This window comes from Pezoporus occidentalis, unplaced genomic scaffold (genome assembly GCF_034315485.1).
Source record: "Pezoporus occidentalis ecotype Australia unplaced genomic scaffold, CSIRO_AGI_Poc_V1 ctg11, whole genome shotgun sequence".
NCBI classification, from domain to species: Eukaryota; Metazoa; Chordata; class Aves; order Psittaciformes; family Psittacidae; genus Pezoporus; species Pezoporus occidentalis.
Window position 1 is genome coordinate 8005004 of NW_026912886.1, and position 19632 is coordinate 8024635.

At 43.3% G+C, this 19632-nt stretch overlaps 1 protein-coding gene across 5 annotated transcripts; it reads right to left on the reverse strand.

The window, feature by feature from the left end:
- Positions 1-279: 279 nt before the first annotated feature.
- On the reverse strand, positions 280-18496 carry FSD2 (fibronectin type III and SPRY domain containing 2). 5 transcript variants are annotated; one of them, XM_062629527.1, is made up of 13 exons: positions 18344-18496; positions 15604-16379; positions 15428-15523; positions 14220-14453; positions 12912-12934; positions 11940-12061; positions 10760-10915; positions 9229-9363; positions 8335-8488; positions 7821-7954; positions 5772-5904; positions 3012-3188; positions 280-1158 (listed from the first exon to the last, which is right to left on the reverse strand). In XM_062629527.1, exons 2-13 carry the CDS (start codon positions 16336-16338, stop codon positions 906-908), a joined length of 2352 nt encoding a protein of 783 aa, XP_062485511.1. In that variant the 5' UTR covers positions 16339-16379; positions 18344-18496; the 3' UTR covers positions 280-905. The 5 variants fall into 5 exon arrangements, 4 of the variants coding, with proteins under 4 accessions (XP_062485511.1, XP_062485501.1, XP_062485492.1 ...); XM_062629517.1 differs by having other exon boundaries at positions 18332-18460; XM_062629508.1 differs by lacking the exon at positions 18344-18496 and adding an exon at positions 18040-18280.
- Positions 18497-19632: the final 1136 nt, after the last annotated feature.

Sequence of the window (19632 nt, forward strand, 5' to 3'; positions counted from 1 at the left end):
CTGTCTGGAAGTGAAGCCTAAGCAAGGACATTTCAGCTGTGTGCTGGGCCAGAGCTTCCAGAGCCCACGGGACACCCAAAGCTTCAAGGGCGCAGCATTGGGGTGAGAATTCTTCAGCACTGAGGAGCAGAACAGATCTGTGAGTGTGGAGAATACACCCAAGCAGAGGTGAGCATAGCCAGAAAGAACCAGCTAAAAATGATGCTTTAGGTTTCTCTACAGGGGCAGTGAAGCACTGCAAAAGGCCTCGGTTTTGTGAATGAAGTAGAGGCATGGGCATTCTGTAAAAATGTCTTTTATTACTTGAGACCAGTGCTTGTCAAAAAGCCTCCCTGTGCATGGTAGGCACTAACAGTTCACACATAGGGGAGGCGTATTTGGTTATCTTGTGTCACAGACTTCATGTAGCAACAAGACTACTTGATTGTGAATCAGCTTCGTGGTTGGAGTATTTTCAGCTCGGTCTAGCAGCTGTACTGTGATTATGCCTTTTGCTATTTTTGGTTTTCTTTGAATTTTTAGCTCTTCAGCAAACACAGGAGTGGAATTAATGAATGCTCTGGAGCAGGGGGGTTTGCTGGGCATCAAATGGGCGCTGGAGGAACCACTGATCCAGCTGCCATTGCTGCATGGGGACAGTGTCACCTCTGAGGATGGTACCCATTTCCAACTGGAGTATTTTGGGATGCTGATGGAATTGTGACCATAACGGTTTTCGACTAAGATCCTGCCCAAGAGGACAGAAATTGTAAGGGCTTAGACCTGGCAGCTGGTGTGGGTTAGGGTAGCTTTGCTCTTTCTTGGGAGATAGCTGGTTTACAGGGAGTGTGATGGAGCAGTTAATGCTTGAAGAGGACATTGCTCACTGCAGGTTAAATGTAGGTATGGTAGCTGTAGAACGGAGGTTATGGGAGGGCAGTCCATGGGGGTACTGCAATTCCAGTACGTATCCGTAAGATACCGGGTGTTTCCAAAGCAAAGCAGGGGTGAACGTAATGCTGGAAGTGCGAGTTGAATGTGTACAGGTGCTGGGTAATAGCTGCATTGAAAAATGACAGTCTGCAGTTCTCATAGTCCAGCAAGATGCCAATCCTTCTAGGGGGGAGAGTAATTCTGATGTCTGGTGTCATCCCACTGTGTAGGAATTCATATTTATGCCTGTAGGCAAGAAATTGAAGTCAAAAAACCCGAGGGCACCCTGGCTGCTCTCAAAGGAAGTGCTTTGTGTTCAAAGCACGCTTCCTGCCAATTCAGCTTGCCCCAGAACATCCCTTGCCATCTCCTCACCTTGCCCCAGGATAGCTGTAGGCCCTCCCAGGGGGGGCCTGTTGAGACTGCTCAGTCCTGTCCTTCAGGCCCTGCTGTGCTACCCATGGGTTCCCCTGTGGTACCAAGCCTCTTTCTCTGTCAACCTTCCCTGCAGCTGTAAGAAAGCACAATCCCTTGGGCAGAGGCTGCCTGATGCACATTGTGGCTGGCATCCTCCAGGCTATGGGGCATCATTTGTCAAATCCCACTGTCTAAATGACATTTCTGGCTGCTTTTCCTACACCTTCCTCCTCAGCCTGGGCAGTGTTGGTGGGGAAGTTCCAGTCTTCGAGTTCATTTACTAGAGGGGGACATCCTCTAATTGCGATTCCTGGACTGGGGGTTATTGGGAGGCCAGGAAGGTGCTCCATAGGTAAGCAGTTTTGTCATGCAGGGAGCCCTCTTCCCTATGCAGTCTCTGTTCAAGCAATGCTGGGGTCCTTTAACAGTTACTCAAACAATTCTCCCTAGTGTGGCATGCTGCAAACAAGATACATGATTTCTATGGGAACCATGGGCCTTTCTGTGCAGAAATGGGAAGATTTTTCAGTTGCAGTGATGAGTTATCTGGTATTTCATAAGGCCCAGCTTCTTCACTAACTGCCTCCTCCACCTACACCACTCAAACCTGAGACTTCCCTGTGGAAATGGGTATGGCAATGACTCAAACTGAGCAATGGCCCAGCTCCCTTTTCTGTCTGAAGCCCATGCTTGTTGCTTCAGAAGAATGAGAGTTTCAATGTCCTTCTTAGCTCAATGTAGCAAGGAAACCAAATAGCCTGCCTACAGTGTATGTGAGAGTCATTAGCTTTAGTGGGTTTGGTCTCCCTCATTAAGCAGCATTTGTGGCTGTGTGGGAGGTGAGTGCCCACACTGCTGATGATTACCTATGCAGCTTGCACCTGGGGAGGAGTGTGTGCTTCAGCCAACTGGAGCATCTAAATCTTCCCTGTGTACCAGCAAGCAGAGGACAGGCAGATTTGGGCTGTGCTGTGCCACCCTTATCCTTTACTGGGTATGCATGCTGGGGGCACTCAGGTGGTGTCCAAGGGGGCCCAGCAGTACCCTGGCCACTCCTGGCTGAGCAGTAAGCCATTCAGACAGGCAGTGGGCAACACTCAGGGATGCCTGGGGGTGTGACCTGTTTCTTGCTCCTGGATGCCTTGAAGAGTGCCCAAACCTCACGGGGGGAGTCAAAGGACATCATGCTGGTATAAAGGTATCTGGGGAAAAGCCAGCAGGTTCAGCTGGCAGAGGGGAGCTGGCATTTCTACATGCAGGTATGGCTGCTGGGTGCTCCCACAGGTAGGAGAGTTCATACAACTGGGTTTAGCCAGGTAACGTAGTTTGATAGATTATGTGGATCTGTTACTCTCTGTCTTCCCACTGGGGTTTCGGTGACCTAAAACAAGGCCTTTACAGCTCACTTCTGTAGTGCAGATTTTATTCAGGTTAGTTCTGGGACTGCCTATTTCAATGTGAGAATGTTATTAAGCAGGAAGATTTGGAAGATTAAAGGTTCCAGTATCCTTCAATAGCTGTTCACAGTGCCAGTGGTGGAATGTCAGGCCAAGTGCTTGGTCTGGGCTTTGATATAAAATCTCTGGCTGCCCCCTGCAAAGTAGGAGCCCTGCTGCGCTACCTGCAGGTGTACAGCTAGGGAGTGTTCCTCTAGGAGTAACTGTAGCTTCCACAGCCCTTACCTTGATGGTGTGATGATATGCCTCATGCACCAGGACGAGTTGTTTGCCCCCAGATAACCATGTCTTGGAGTGTTTTCAAAAGCCACACCAATTCTGTACTCTGTATCTTCCTCAGCTTCTACCTCCCAGTAATGCTTTCCTGGAAATGGAATCAGACTGCCCAGGATCCCAATGCACCTGTGGGAGACAGACAGCAATGTGTGCTCTGGCAGGGACTCTGCGTGCTGAAGACCTGACACACAACCTGCATGTTTCTTTGTGACACCTGCCCTGTTTTCACCCATGGGAAGCTTTGCAGTTCTGAAGCAAGAAAGTTGGGCAAAATAACCCCTGCCAAATGCTTCTGAAACACCATAACTGGAACCAAGAGGGCAACGTGAATCCTGTAAGACTACACCCCCACTTTTCTCAGGAAAAGTACACAGAGTATTAGCTGTCATTGCTGCATCACAGGGATAGCAGGTTTCAAAACACACCTTCAGTTTTGAATGAGGGGGTCACACACACAACCTGTATGTTTCTGTGGTAGGCTCTAATGGTGTAAATTACAAAGGCAAAGGATGGTGGTGGCAGACACTGAGCTCATCTACCTCTAGGTAATGCTGAGAAAGAGCTGCACTCAGCTTTTGGAGGGCCTGATGTGTAAGGATGGGCACACACAGCAAGATATCTGTACTCTGTGCCACCTCACCAGCAATCCCTTAAAGCAAATGTACAGTTCACTGCAAGTGCATGTAGCTGTCTTGGGAATACATTACAGGCTGCTGAAATCAGGACTCAGGCTGTGTTGCTACAGCTTGAAAAGGAAAAGGAATGATGCAAAGTGGATGGGTAAACATCTGTGAACAAAACATTACCATAGTAATGAGAGCTGCAAAGCCACCAAGGCAAGCCTGAGTCAGACCATAGGAGCTGCTGTGGTTAGGAAACACATCAGCCTTCTGGAGATCACAAAAACTTCAAAAGGGTTTGCAATATAATTTCCTTGTAGTGTGAGTGTTGGTCCTTTCAGCTTGGGAGCTTTTTATTCTTCCTTTTTTCACAGTATCTATAAAAGAGGCTTCAAGTTCACAGTGGCATCAAAAACTCAGCCTCAGAGTTCAGAATGAGATGAGTGCCAGCTCTGGCTGTTTATGTGAAACATAAAAGCACCCTGTGGAAGTGGGATGAAATCCTATTTAGGCTTATCATCATGACTTTAATGAAGAGAATCATCTGCCTCCTGGCTCTTTTCTACCATGCCTTCTAGTAACATTACTTTTCCACCATGGGACTAAGTTGAGGGTTTGTATTATTCTGTGGTCGCAGATGCCTGTCCTGGTTATAAGATTGCTGAAACGTGTTTCACAACAAAGTCTCATTTCAACGGCAAAGTGCCTAATTCTTTTTTTGAAAGTAAAATCTGTTGGCCCAAATACTATCAGCTAGATCTTTCAGCAAGAGGCAAGTATTCAGATTTCACTCCTTTCCGTACCATTTGCTTTGGCACTTAAATACCTGTTCAACATCAGCTCAATGTGCCTAACGTGTAAGCAGATTTGTATGTAGTTGTGGCTGGCTGCATCTGTAATCCTCTTTATGAACTTGCATTAACTTCCAAGTGATGCTTAAGTTTCAAAGAGCAGCTAGACAGAGACTGAGATTTAAACTCACAGAATCAATGACAGCTGCCAAAAGCCCCATTAGACACTTCTTTGCATCTATTTAAAAATCCAAACAGATCAACTGTGCTTGGAACTGCAAAAGCCTCTTTCAAAAGCCTCTTTCAAAGAAGGTCTGGTGCCCAGAGCACCAATAGGTTTTTTTGCCCACTGTGTAGTATTTGCTGTAGTGAACAAGTTTTACATAAGATGAATGTTTGGTGGTTTCCATTGGACAGAGCTATATAAAAGCAACACCTAAATCTCCACATGTGAAAATGTGCAGAGCCCCCTGCACATGATGTGCAAAGCTCTATCACCTTGGCAGCTTGCAGAGAAGGGGCAGGAGAGAGGGAGCAACAGCCAGCAGAGAGGAGCAGCTCCTCAAGTCTTGGAAGTGTGCAAGTGCTGATCACTGTAATTAAAACAGAGCCTAATAATTATGCTTTTTTTTTTTTTTAATCCCACAAGTGCTATATTAAGAGTATCTGGAGTTTGGTGGTTTTTTTTTTTTGTGTGTGTATAACGTTTTTCTAGGGGTTTTGGGCTCTTTAAAGAATTAAATCGGAAGAAAGCTTTGGAATTTAACAGAGATCGGTGCACACATCGTGCAAAGGGATGTTGTAAATTATATGTATTAGTCACCCTAGAAATTCTCAGAAAAGAGCAGCAAGCCAGATGGAGTTCAGTAATGGTACCCAGGAGCAATAACCCCAGTGAAATTAGGGGGCCTGAAGAAACGGATGCAAGGTTTTACTCTTTGAGGACTCATGGGAAAGCCTGACATTTCAAACTTACCTTAGGAGCCCAACTTGAAATACCTTAAAATAAACCTGATTTTATAAAAGATGACTAATCCATATTTTTAAAGGACAGATAAAGGTGTTTGCAGTAGTCTAAAACTGAAGACAATTATAACCACTTATCCAAAAACCAAGATGGATAAAACACTGTACATTATGCACTTATATACACTCTGGTTGGTGCGTGGCTTGAAGGTAAGGAGAGCTTCAATACCAGTAAACCTTTTCAGTGGATTTAAATTCAGCGCAGGGCTGTGTCGTAGGTGAAGCAGCCACAAGCCACATGCATTAGTTGCAACTGAAGTTCTTCAGTTTACCTTGTAAAGCTGTTATCATAGACGGGCAGATCACACTCTGGGTTTTCCAGTTCATCGCATGCAATTGTAAATCCATCATCTAGAATCGCCAGCAAAGGATGGGCTGTGTCCTCATTAAGGCAGAAGTAGGTGCCTGCAAGAGAGAATGCATGAGGAAAACTCCAGCAACTCCTTTACGGCATTGTGGTTTGCAGCAAGAGTGTGGTGAAATGTCATTGGAGTCCACAGAAGGATTAACCAGTGTTCTGGAGAGAACCTGTGGCTGACATTGAGAAGACAGAGTTGTCCATTTGGAGTTTTTCAAATAAATGGGTGTTTTACAGCTTAACACTGTTTAGTTGCAGCCTTGTGAAAAGCAGAAAAAGGCCTTAACCTGGTTTGGAACCCAAAGCTGCAGGCATCGCACAGAAAATAGCTATTCAAAGATGAGGGTTTGTCCCTGCAATGGACTGTCCAGTTTCAAGTCATCTTCCTCAGAGATTAAGTAATCACTGAAAGGAAAAGGGGGCTTAAAGACCTCTCCATGGCCTCACTCTTCCACAAAAATGCTGGGCACAGTTTGAAGAGAAGGATCTCTACAAAGGTGCCACATGCAGCATGCCTCATGCTTCAGCACCCCTAACCAGATCAGCCCTCAGAGAGGTGAGTAAGTGACCTAAGCCAGCCCAGGATGAAAGTGCTTCTGCCTCTCCCTGTTTGGAGAGCTCACAAAGCAGGTCTGACGCACTGCACTCTGATGGCCTGCCATGTGCGTCACAGCTGGTGTTTGTAGTTGGTGTTTGTGTATCCATCCCAGTAAGAATCAAAGGTCATTCCCAGTGTTGGAGGTGAGCGCTTGCAGCAGACAGGTCAATTTGCATTAGTTGTTTGCATAATGTAGACTCAGAGAAGATAAATCTCTCCATGCTAATCCCAAATGAAATCATTATAATCAAACTGCAAGTTACTTCAATGCAAATACAATACAAACAATGACAGGGCAATTACAGGCATGTGCTGCTGAAAACAAACACATGCTGTGCAAGCAGAATTGGCAATTTCAAATATTGAGTTTGATTTAAGCAGTTGAAAAACACACAAACAATGGTAACACAATGACAGACTTCCTCTCCAGGGATTTAAGAATGACCATTTCTTTTTCAGTGGTGTCACTGCTGTGTGGCAGGCAGGTTTTTACTGAAAAGTGGCTCTTTGCAGATCAATGGGTGCCCAGCCAGCTTGCTGAAAAAGTACAATTTGCAAATTACTGAAGGTAAGGGCAGAAGAGACCCAGGTGTGTTGTTAACCACCTGTGAGTGATGTGGGAAGTTTGAGACACCCCAGTGAAGTTGCAGTGATGAAGGTGAAAATAGGTGTCTACCTATAAGTCATTAAAATGAGCTTTGATTAGATGGTTGGGAGGGGAAAGAGCTTCCAATTTCCCTTTGGGGGAAGGTTAAATCTTGCTCAGTGTGGTACTGAGAGCAGAGATGAAAATGCTATGTCAGTTACTACAGCAAAGCTTCCAGCTAAAAGCTGGACTACCTTTTTCCTAGTGAATAAAGGGGAACAGTCTTCATAGCTTCTCTAGCCATACTGAAGATGTTAATAGATACAGAGGAAGATTCTGCATATCTAAATGACTCTAGAAAATGCTGACTGTGTCTGCCATGCTTTCCAACAGCAGGATCGTGATAAGGTAACCTCTGAAGTAAAACTGCTCTAAAACTTTCTTCACTGGTGGCTCAGTATTTAGCAAGCTGGCAACATCTTTGGGATGTTGGGTTGATGCTGTCTTTTGAAATGTTTAGAATTCAGTATCATTTAAAATGTTTAGAATTTCAAATATCAAATATACTGGACAGAAATAATTTTAAATTACAGAGCCAAAGCAATGCACTTATTGTTACAAAAAGAGGGATTTTTGCTTTCCTAAAAGTTTATCAGATATGTAGTTAGATGTAAGACATTAGGACCTGATCCAGAGGCCATTGAAGCCAGCAGGAATCTTTGTGTTGAGGTAACAGATGCTACAACAGGCTTCTGGAGTTGTCCTGCGCTGTACAGTACCTGTGGTATGTATCAGGACAGGGTCACTTCTTTCACTGGAACCACCCAGGTTTAGGGCTCTAACACAGATGTGATAGCTTTGTGTTGGCTGGAGGTGAATTAGGACTTCGCAGTTAGGAATCCCCACAACTGATCTACAGAAAATAAATCCATGGAAAATGAGAGGGTAGAGAACAAAGTTGGGCCTTTGAGGTTATTTTTCTGAACAACAAAGAAAAAGTACACCATCAGCTTCTCTTGTAACCCATCAACAACACTTTACCTTGTACAGTTGTCAGTATTGGGAGAATCAGATAGCCTGTGACAGACTGTACAGGTTTTTACATTTGCTTCTGCCCTTTTCCCATTCGCCGTACAGTAATTTACATTTACACAATTAGTTTTACTAAGAGGAATGTTTGTAAAGGTAGATTCATCAAAGGATCGTGGATCCTTTCTTAATACTATCTGATGCCACATGACTTGAAATGGTTTAATCTCTCCAGGTCATTGACTAGATAGAATAGTGACTCACTCAGTAATAGTATCACCGTTTTCCTCATCTGCCAGCTTGGACAATTCAACTGTGTAGGAATCAACAGGGTTAATGTCTCCAGATTCCCAGCATACCAGTGCTGCGTTTTCACAACTTCGAATCTTTTTACTCTTTATGGTAGGTGGTGAAGGAGCTAAAAAGTAGTCAAAAGAACAATGCTAAACTGTTGCTTGAAGATGTTTGCAACAAACATGCTTTGACAACTTAAAAGATAGAACAAAGTTGTGAACTAATACTAACTAATACAGTTAGAAAACTGTTTCTCCAATGGACAATAAACAGCAGGCAGGGCAATAACAGTACTATTTAAAGAGTTAATTTGGACTATAAAGGTCCCAAAGTGAATTAATTAGAGAAGTAACATAGATCAAGCCTGATTACAGAATCATTTTCTTTCTATGATTGCTTTTATCTCTGTCATAAGGGTGCCTCTCTTCTCCAAGATGTCGAAGACATCTGGAATGGGTCCTTGAAGGTCTCACTATGACCTCTCTCTGTCAGGATTTCACAAAATGTGCTTGACTGAACTGCAGTTACAAAGGGCAGCATAGCAGGTGAATCCACAAAACATCTACAGGCCAAGAAAAGGAGAGCTGGCATTCACCTGGCAGAACTGGAAGACTTGAGCCTTATTTCCAGCTCTTCTACATGCTTGTATTTAAATAAGTTATTTTGTGCTTCTGTTTCTTCAATTCTAAAACAGGGACAATAGGCCTGATAGGCTCTAAAATCAAAGTAGGAAATTCCCATGCAGTCAATAGACTTGCATCAGAAGAAACAAAGTGCCGAGAAAGAATTACTGGCATAAAATTCAGAGGTGACTGTGAGTTTCGCTATGAAGGTTGCATAACGGTATGAATAAAGTATTTTTACCTGTTACATAAACTGTTCTCTCACTTGGTGGACTGATACCAGAGGCATTTAAAGCACTGACCCAAAATTCATACTGTGTATTTGGCAGCAGGTTAGTAATGGTGCAGTATGTTTCTTTGACTTTCAGTGTATGCTCTGAAATGAGAAAAAATACCACGTTTACAGTGCTTTTACAGAGTTACCCACTCCTTCCCAAAGCTGCCTCAAATAATGGAGTTGAGGTGCATTGTTTTGTCTGCTGAGTTCAAGAAAGTTCCTTGTGCTCCGTACCCTTCGATTAGCTGTCAGGCTGCTTCACCATGCCTTCCCCTAAGGAGGAATAAATCAGATAACACAGCAGCTTCTGAAGGAGCCACATCACTCAGAGAGGAAAAACTCAAGAAAACCCAGAGAGAAAGGTCACCCACCTGCCACCGGATCTTCTTCTAAAAAGACCTTGCATGTTCCTACTCCAGGGATGCTGTCTGGTCTGCTCTGGTCAGCTCAGCTCATCCCATCCCATCCCAGCAGTGGGACAAGAGCTGAAATTATTTCACTACTAATCTCTCATTCTTCATCATAAATTTGAACAGGTTCTGCTTTTCACAGAATCATTAGGAAGGGACCTCTGGAGATATCCAGTCACACCCCCCTGCCAAGGCAGGGCCACCCAGAACAGGTTACAGAGGAACACATCCAGATGGGGTTTGAATGTCTCCAGAGAGGGAGGCTCCATGGCCCCCTGGGCAGCCTGTTCCAGTGCTCTGCCACCCTCAACATAAAGAAGTTCTTCCTTATGTTGAGAAGACACTTCTTGTGTTTTAGTTTATGCTCCTCATCCTGTCTCTGGTCACCACTGAAGAGCCTGGCACCATCTTATTGGCACCCAACTTTGAGATATTTATATGCATTAATGAGATTTTCTTTCTGAACTGGCCATTTGGCACTCAGCTGGCTTCCACTTTTGCTGAAGTGACTGGGTGTTTTCAGTCTGCAAGATTATTATTAGCAAAGGCATTTTTGTCACAACAAAAAGTGGGGCATTTTAGGATGGTCTGTGGTTCTTTTTCTCTGTGTGTGGGTGATGGGGAGTTACAGCCTATTATTAGCACTGAGATAAACTGTAGAATGACTGTGGGGGTTTCAGTGGCATGCTGATAATATGATGATTTGCTCTCTAAAAATACTGTGCTTTGCAGTGGATGCAGCACATATGTGTCTAACACACTGCCCACCCTCCAGGAAAGGAAATACTACTGTTGAGACTGGCTCTACCCACTGTTCCCTTCCCCCTCTTGCTATTCCAGCTGCTGCCCCATTGTGTCTTTGTTCCTGTACTGGGTCCTGCTGCAGCTGGCAGCATGGCAAACCTGGCAGGGGAAGAGTGCTAGAGCCAGAAGGAGGAAACATGCTGACAGATATGACAGGTTTGGTGTTGGAGAGGGTGAACAGAAAGTGTACCAGTTGCCACAGCAAGTCCAGAGGCACTTTGGAAACAGCTGATTTTGCCAGTGGAGAGCTGAGATGTCCCTTTGGGTCCAGGCGTCCTTACCTGGTTGTTCGTCACTGCGCCTCTCATTGTTCACTGTTTTATAGCTCAGTTGGTAGCTCTCGACAGTGTCATCTGAGAAGAGGCTCCAGCAAACTCTTAGTGAGGTGCCAGTTGCTGCATTGGGAGCCTGGGGATTGATCACAGGGGCACAAGGAGCTGCAGAGGGGAAAACAGGCCAGGTTTTGAATGTATAAACATAATCTGTTCACAGGCAAATACCTCTCCTCTCACAAAGCTGTCTGCACAAAGCCTAGGCATTGAATAGGGTCATATTGCTCCCACATGGAAAAAAGTGAGGAGTTGACCCTGTAAATACTTGTAGATAATAATCAGGTCACTGGTGTATGGATTAGTCTTGTTTCAAATCAAAACAATAAAATACATAAGCCTCAGCCAAATCCTTCTCTTGACCTCCCCTGCCTCTGAATACTGCTGTATGCTGCAGAGCAACATCTGACATGCACAGCACTGCTGTGCACCAGCCCAGGGGCTGAGGAGCCTCTGGAGGAAAGATGAGGGAAAAGCTGTGTAACAAGGGGTCATCAGCACAAGCAACAAAGTAGCAAATGCTATTTTACTTTAAGAAAACACAATGTAAGGGCATAAAAGTTGCATATTGTAGTTTCTGACCACTTGTGGTGTGCTAGAAAAGATCTAAAATCTTTTGTATTTTTATTTTTTAGTTATTAGAAATATGTTTGGATTTTGCTCTGTTTCCTGTGGATAACAGGAAAAAAGTTTGTTAAATAGCAGAGGAACAAGCCACTGAAATCTGGCTATCTAGAGAAGCTGTGCAGGTTATTTAAAGCAGTCTGGTGTCCTACACTTTATTCAAGCAACTACAAGTTAAGACAAGTTATCAGCAACAAAGCATGCCTCAACACTCCTCAACAGAAGGGGGTAGTCTTTGTGAGTCTTCTAGGAAATCATCCAGCAAAAGCAGGGAAGGCCAAACTTGGCAGTTTTGGTAATTTTATATTGAAAACAAACTGGGGGGAGTGGTGAATCCAAAAATAGGTTCCAGTGTCTCTCTCTATATAAACAAACAAATCTGCAGGGAAAAACAGATACTAATTCAGCTTTTGCAGTTCTCTTTTCAAATAAGTAATGGAATTCTGTTTAATATATATTCTTAATTAAATGTAAATAGGTCTGAAATAATGATCAGCTGAAAGAGTACCTGGAATAATATTAATGGAGTTCATTAGTTGCTCAACTTCAGAGAAATCCATGACCCGCTCTTCAAAGTCTGGCACTGTTGAAAGCTCTAAATCCACTTCTTTTTTTAAGAATTCTTCCAGCCTGCAATTGTAAGGGAAAAAATATGTCTAATATGTAGGGTTGGAGATACCCTTCTATGATGCCTATTGGTAAGAGGAGAACAGCAAACTCTAAATTAACTATTTCCTTAAAATCATGTTGTCATAGTTGTACAAAGCTCAGTCTCCCATGGCCTTTGTGCTCCCACCAAGCGAGACTTCCCCAGCACCCCTCTATGGGAAGCAAGTCATTAGCTCCATGACTTTCATTATTTTGAATTTACAACACCATTATTAATTCAGGATCTCTCGATTCGAGGTGTTGTAAATTTGAAACAAAGGGCTATCTTTTCTCTGTGTTTCCATAAATGATGAAAGTCAATTTAAATATATATTTGTTCACTTGATTTAGTGTGCTTAAGACTTCTTCCAATTGCTCCAAGATCTTCCAGTATCTCTTTTGAGCTCCCACAGCTTGACTTTCTATCCCTTTATATTAATGCATAAATAAGCCTGTTACTAATCTATTAGGGAGCTCAGTTTTAGTCAGATTTGTATCCAGAGCATTTCTTTCAAGATCTTTAGCAGTTGCAGCCACTGAAATTAGTTCCTCATGACTAAGCTAAAAACAGTGATTTATTCATGCCCTAACTCTCTGAGTTTTGTTTTTTGGTTTTTTTTCAAATTAGCTTGAAACTATTTTTGAGTGTTAAGCTTCTTAAAGCAACTTTTCCTGCTGCAGTTTAAACCAGAAATACTAAAGATTTCAATAGCTCTAGTAGCTTAAGTAACATTTGTGTGCCTGAACAGAGTCCAGAACATGCAAGTGTCTCCAATAACATGTCCCATTAGCAGGAAGAAATGTGACATAAAATCCCAGACTGTGATACTACCTGTCAACCATGGTTATTGCTGCCTGTAGAAAAAAGAAAGAGAATGTGTTAAAGATAGAAAAGATACATTTCTTGCATTAGTCCAGAGTCAAACTACATCATGCTGTTGAGCTGTCTTACATGAATTGTCCAAAATGCTGCCCTCAGAGTGAATTAACTGGCTCTCACCCAGCTCTGAGAACAAAGCTGTGCCTAATTGTCCATTCCCATGGACAGATCTTGGCTGAATTTACAGTAAGATAACGTGCAGTATCAGGCAGTGACCAGTGTCTACCCATCTGAGCTGCATCCTTCCTCAGTTGTCCAAAGTGCCAACAGACCCTTCACAAACAAAACCAACAGCTGGGGAAAATAATTTAGTTATCTGCATCTGAGCAGTGACTGTTACTGGAAGACAGATGTATCATCCCTGGAGAAACCTAAGCAGCTGAGAGCTCATGACCAAGAACTATTCACTACTTGGGGAATAATGGTTCCTAGGGGTGATGTTAAACTGTTTATGAGCTAAGGAGAAAAGGTTATTCCGAAGATGCAGAGGAATGGGAAAAGTCAGCTCCTATGAAGAACTCAGCAGGATGGAGTGACACAGCAAGCTGATCTGCTAGAGCAGACTGGAGGTGGTAGAAGACTGGTTTTACTGTCTGGTTCAGAAGTTATTGTGGCTGTGCTACAGAAAAACTCCCACCCACCTGAGTCACAGGACAGCTCACATTAGAGCAATCACTCATCAAGCAGTGAAAACTCTTTTTTTTTTCCTTTTTCCCCAATTATTTTTCTACCTGCTAAAGGAAAATAACTTCTTGAACCTCCTCAACAGTGAGATTCACCCATCACTTTGCAGGAGCTCCTTATGTGTTTAGTTCGAAGCCTCCTGTTCAACTGAACTTTCCAACAAAATGAGCAAGAAAAAGAAACATCTTCTAAAGTGGTTGCATCAGCCTGCCTGCTGTGAGCCTAGAATAGAGCAAGAGAGCTAAGCCTGCAGGAGGCAATGAACACTAAATGCCTCCAGAGTATCCTGAGATAAGCTTTTTAGTGAGATATCTTCTCTCTGAACCCCAGTGAAGCTCACAAATCATTGAGCATCCACATTACAAACTCCTGCTGCTGCTTCTGCATTTTGGTCCCATTGTGTTGCCCCACTAAGTCAATGCCATAATACCAAGCACCTGGAGCAATGACAGCACCATGTATCAGGCACCCCAAATGCCCTTTAGCAATAAAGCCACTTGTGTCTTTGCAGCTGGGGACTACTTGCAAACAGCAAAGAGCAATTAGCAATTAGCCTTGCCAGTTAAAGTTCTTTACCTTCATAAAATTGGCTTTGTCGTTTTCCAAGTAAAGCTCCTGGGTTATGTCTGTCAGCTCCTTGCAGGTGTCAAGATGTTCCCCACAACTGACCAGCTGCCCATATAATGCTTCCAGCTTCTGCCTCTTTTCTTCCCCCAGTGCTTCCAACTGTTCTTCATACTTCTGAGCAAGCACTTGCACTGCATCATTGTAATGCACCTCAAAGTTCTCCTCCTGCCTCCCAAAGTTTTCCTGAAAGACATTTGGGGGTTTGTTCATTGGTGTCAGGCCTGGGAAAAAACTCACTCAGGTCTGCCTAAAATCCTCCTTGTCAGGAAGGTAACGCCAGTGCGCAGAAGCTGTAATTTGACTAATTTGCATTTTTAGGGGTTTATTCTAATCATTCACCCCCCCCACTGAGGCACAAGAGGGTGTTGGATTTGGTTCCAAGCGTAACAGCATCAGAAATGATAATTTAAAAATGAGGCAAGGCAACTGTCTTCAACCTAAGCCCAAGGGAGCACAACCACAGATATATCCTTGCCATATCTCCCAAGTATTTCCACCAACACAGTCAAGCACATCCTTCCATGAGAAATCCCTGGATTCTCACTGAGGGAGCTGAGCAGCTAATGCTGCTGGAGAAAGCATTAGGAAGAAGATTTAAGGAGCAGGCAAAGCTTTATTGCCAGCAGCTGCCTACTGCTCAGACACCAATGTCCTGTGCCACATGTGGCAGAGAAAAGACAGTAGGTGCCTTGAGTTACTGCTTGTTTGACTTGCTGCCACCTGGGACCCTTCCCCTGGTGCCAAGTTGACATCAACTGAGCAGGAGCACAACCCCTGCCATGTTGTAGATCAGTGCAGGTGCTCCAAGGGTTTGCCTATACCTGGCATCTGTAAATAAAACTAAGTGAATGCAAGGGGTAGGCTGTGGATGGACTAGCTGGATCACAGGTCCTTGGCCATTTAAAACTAAGTTAACCTGAGCAGGGGTCCCTTTATTTCTGAATGCAAGTGTCTGTGCAAATGCTAAGTATGGTTTCACCAGCCCAGTTAAAAAATTCATTAGGATGAATTTTCGTAAGTACCTCAGCCTAGGCATACCCCAAGGTAACTCTGTGCTCTGTTACTTCAACTACTCACCTCATTAACAACTTAACACTACGACTGTCAAAACATTTTTAAACCCAGTACCACTGTTAGCTCAAGAAAATATAACTTACCTCTACAGTGATGAAGATTTCCTCCAAGTGACTGGCAAAGTTTTCCGTCTGAGCAATCTGCTCTTCCAACTTGCACATGTTTTTATGAATCTCCTCCTACCAAAACACCCAGCGTGATTCTTAGTATGTCTGAACACTGTTACAGAGGCACTGCAGTACACTTGTATTACTCTTACCTTTTCGCTTTCCATGGCATTGGGGAGCTTAGTCACCTCGTGATCCTTGTGCTCACCAAACAGTTTGTCAAAAGCTCGGATTGGTATCTTGCAGGTAGAACAAAAAACATCCCCTGATTCCTCCTCCTCACTGACAGCCTGACTGTTCCACTCATCTGAAATGCCACTGGTGCTAAGCCCCTCTCCGGACCGTATGGGGCTCTCGGCCTCATCTTCTGCTCTGGCTTTGCTCTCATCTTCATCTTGAGAAGCCTTGCCAGGAAGTCCCCGTTGCTTTGTGCTTTGACTTTGATCTTTCACTGAAGAGCTGCTTTTTGATGCATTATACACAGAGCCTTGTGATCTTGCTTTTTCTGTGTGAGCAGATGGCCATCTGCTCTCCGCCATCTCCAGACGTCCTCCAAGAAGCTCAAGCTCTTTTTCTCTATCCTCATCAAGTCCATACATTTTAGCCAATTCTGCAACCTCCTTTTCCAAGTCATATCCAGCTTCTTGCGACTGCTGAAATTTTTCACTACTCAGTGCAGATTCCCTTCTCGTATCCCCCAGAGATCTTTCTCCTTGAGCAGATAGCTCTTCAGGAAAGATATCAAACCTCTCCTTTGAGCCATACAGATCCATGTGATAAAATATCAAGCCTCCAGGCTCAATCTCACTAGACTCTGGGACTGCTGAACAACCAGTCAACTGGTCACTAGTTTCATACTCTCTTCTGCTGTCAGATCTGGATGACATTGGTATCCTCAGTGAGGCTTGTGAGGTGACAAGTCTCAATCCTGTAAAAGATAAGAAAGATCCTTAGCTACATACTCAGATATCAAGCATGAGATTTTCTTGCTTAAAAATATAAGGATGGAATAAGTTTGGTGAAGACTACTCAGGGCCTGGAGGTAGACATGGGAAAGACCAAATCCAGCAGCTTTATGTACTAAGTGAAGCTTCTGAAGGGAAGCCACAGGTAGCTTGTTTTTTCTCACCTCCATGCAAAGCAAAGCAGAGAGCTCTCTCTAGCATGCATCCTGTGTTTTCTGAGTGGCTCATCTGTGACCCTGATGTCCGATTTCCAAACTGTGGGGTACTCTTGTTCTTGGCTCAACAGTGAAACTGTGCTTCAAGTGCATTTAGCGCTGTTCTGTACAATTGGAGATGGCCTGGTTTGAAGTCTGCCCACCCTTCAGATACTCTGAAGTGCTCCTTCTGAACCATTAGTTAGGCAATACTGCAGGATATCCTCTCTTGTGACCACTGATGCCACATAACACACTAGGAAATGTACTGAAAAATCCTGTTCTGGATTTTTCAAGTTGCCATATTGAAACCTGAGGTTTCTTTTAACATTACTATCAGTCCAGGTATTGGTCCTTTCTATAAACCAAGGAAAAATACTGCCTTTTGGGGGTTCTCAGGTGCTGTGAAAATACATGTTTTAACATAAATGAAGCTCAGAAAAAAGATCAGTGATGATCTCCATGATAAAGCATACAGTAACGTGGAAGCAAGGCGGGTCACTGACCCCTGAACTGAGAGAAGTCTGTTCTGACCTGGAGCTTGCACACTTTGTCCATTCTGTGCAATGTGGGAGGTGTGAAAAGCACATGGATGCAAAATGCAAAGGTATATGATAAAGTAGATGTACATGCATGAACCTTAAAGGTGCAAGGCAATTTTAATGCCCCAACCCCACTCTTTCCACCCAGCCTATATTAACAACAGCACATGAAATAATACGAGTACAGAGGCAGTTCTCAGTCAGAGCTGTGAAGTCCCTGCAGCCCTCCACTGTTCACCAGCACAAACAAAATCATACCACAAAACTAGTCAGGTCAATTTCACCAGCAGCTTACTACTACAGGCAAAAGAGTTCATGGCAAGATTTCAGCTGAATATTAATGTATCTCTAGTTATATCTAGTCCTAGTGAAGTGAAGTATATGAAAGCTTTAAAAACACTTTCTCACAGAAAAAAAATCCAAAAGGTCAGCCAGAAATCAAGGTTATCAGAGCTTCTGCAGAAGCTTTTACATAAGCTTTGCTTTCAAACTACCTTTTATGGTCTTTATAGTTCTGAGTACTTGCTATCAAAATAATGTCATCAGTATGTTACCAATATTCCTGATTACTTAGCTAGGATTACTTAGCTAACAAAGTTAACACAGTCAGTTACTTATTAGAAAGCAATTTCTCAAACTAGTGAAAAATGCTAAGAAACTTCCCACTCTCTGGTTTCATACCAATGGCTGAAAACCATCCAGCCTATCGGTCAGTAAGAAAACACACAGAGAAGTCCTCTGTCTTCTGGCACTGCAGACATGGGTGTGGATTCTACAGCTAGCAATATAGACAAAAACACTGAAGCAGAAATAATATTTATGCTAAAGGCATAAATAAATCATGCAAATTCTAACATATTAAACAGAGAAAAGGTCTTGACACATACCAGGAAATGTTCTCTGGCCGCCGTGAAAATTTTTTTCTCCATAATTATAACAATAAGGCTTGCTTTAGAAGCTACTACTAACTAGAGAAGTGAATTAACAAGTATTTTCCCACTAAAATGAAATTAAATTACATAAATTAAAATTAGCATAATTAAGCTCATCTGGAACCCTGCTGCCTAAATAAGATTTTCAGATGATTGCTCAGTTTACAGCACAGATACAATTACAGTGAAGAATGTTCAAGTCAGTAACCATCAGTTATCAAAAATATACAACAAAGAATGTTACTACCTAAAAACTTGCCTTCTATCTTAAGACATCATAAATTCTTCTGATAGCTCAGATGGCATCAAACTTCACATTTATTTCCCCTAGTAAAAATTAATTCACATGAAATCAATTCGCTGCCACTTTCATATGACTGCAGTTGGAAGACACTGCTGTAACCCTAGACCGTCTCTGCTCAGATAGGGACATGCCAGCAATGAGCAATGGAACAAATATAGATGTGCCCCAGCTGTCCTTCAGCAGCGTGCTACTTGAGTGTCAGCAGCATGAATGTCATACACTGAGAAAAGGCTCCGAACATTGCTTCCTGGACCTGAAGTACTTGGAACAATTATAGAGAGCTCTTGCTAAGGCCAGAGCACCCTCTCACTTTCTGAGATGGTATTAATAAACCCTGCAGCGTGCAGTCATTGACTTTAGGTGTGGTTTCCAAAGCTGTGGTGTTATGCAGAGTGTTGTGTATGGGATACATAGAATCACAGAATCATAGAATAGTTAGGGTTGGAAAGGACCTTAAGATCATCTAGTTCCAACCCCCCTGCCATGGGCAGGGACACCTTACGCTAAATCATATCACCCAAGGCCTCGTCCAACCTGGTCTTGAACACTGCCAGGGATGGAGCATTCACAACCTCCCTGGGCAACCTATTCCAGTGCCTCACCACCCTAAACATGCTTCCTGCACAAACTGATTTAAATGGCTGGATGCACACCTACAGCATTCCTGCACAATTAAATAGAAATACCTGTTCTGTTCTTTGCAAAGGATTGATGGCAAATTTATTTTCTCTGTTAAATTAACAAAAGCTTTACTCTGCTAATCAAGATCAGAGTCTAGAAAAAATATTAAAATTCAGAATTTAGAAGAAATCTGAAATTGTAGGGTTGCATAAATATATATACACATACATCCCACCGTGTAGGTGTATGCTAGACCTCTGGAAAACTATTATAGGGAATAATGTGGCCAATGGCCCAGCTAGGGTGGTGTTCCCATAAATACATCCTTTCAGTCTGCGCTCAGCAGCAGTTCACCTGATAAAAAGTAGGCTGTACATTACCACTGATTATTATGATTACTGTAGCACTCCAGCTTTATGTATCTATCTGCTCAAACCCACAGCTGTCCAGCATACATAACCTTTTGCTTGTGAACACGCTACCGAGCCAGCCTTGCTGGCAAGAGCTTTTTATGTCTGAGAACATTGCATTATATACATCTTGAGCTCAGGGGGCAGCACAAGGGGAAACATCTATTGGATCTTGAGACAGCTCTGCTTTTTCCTCTTTTTTTCCAATTACAC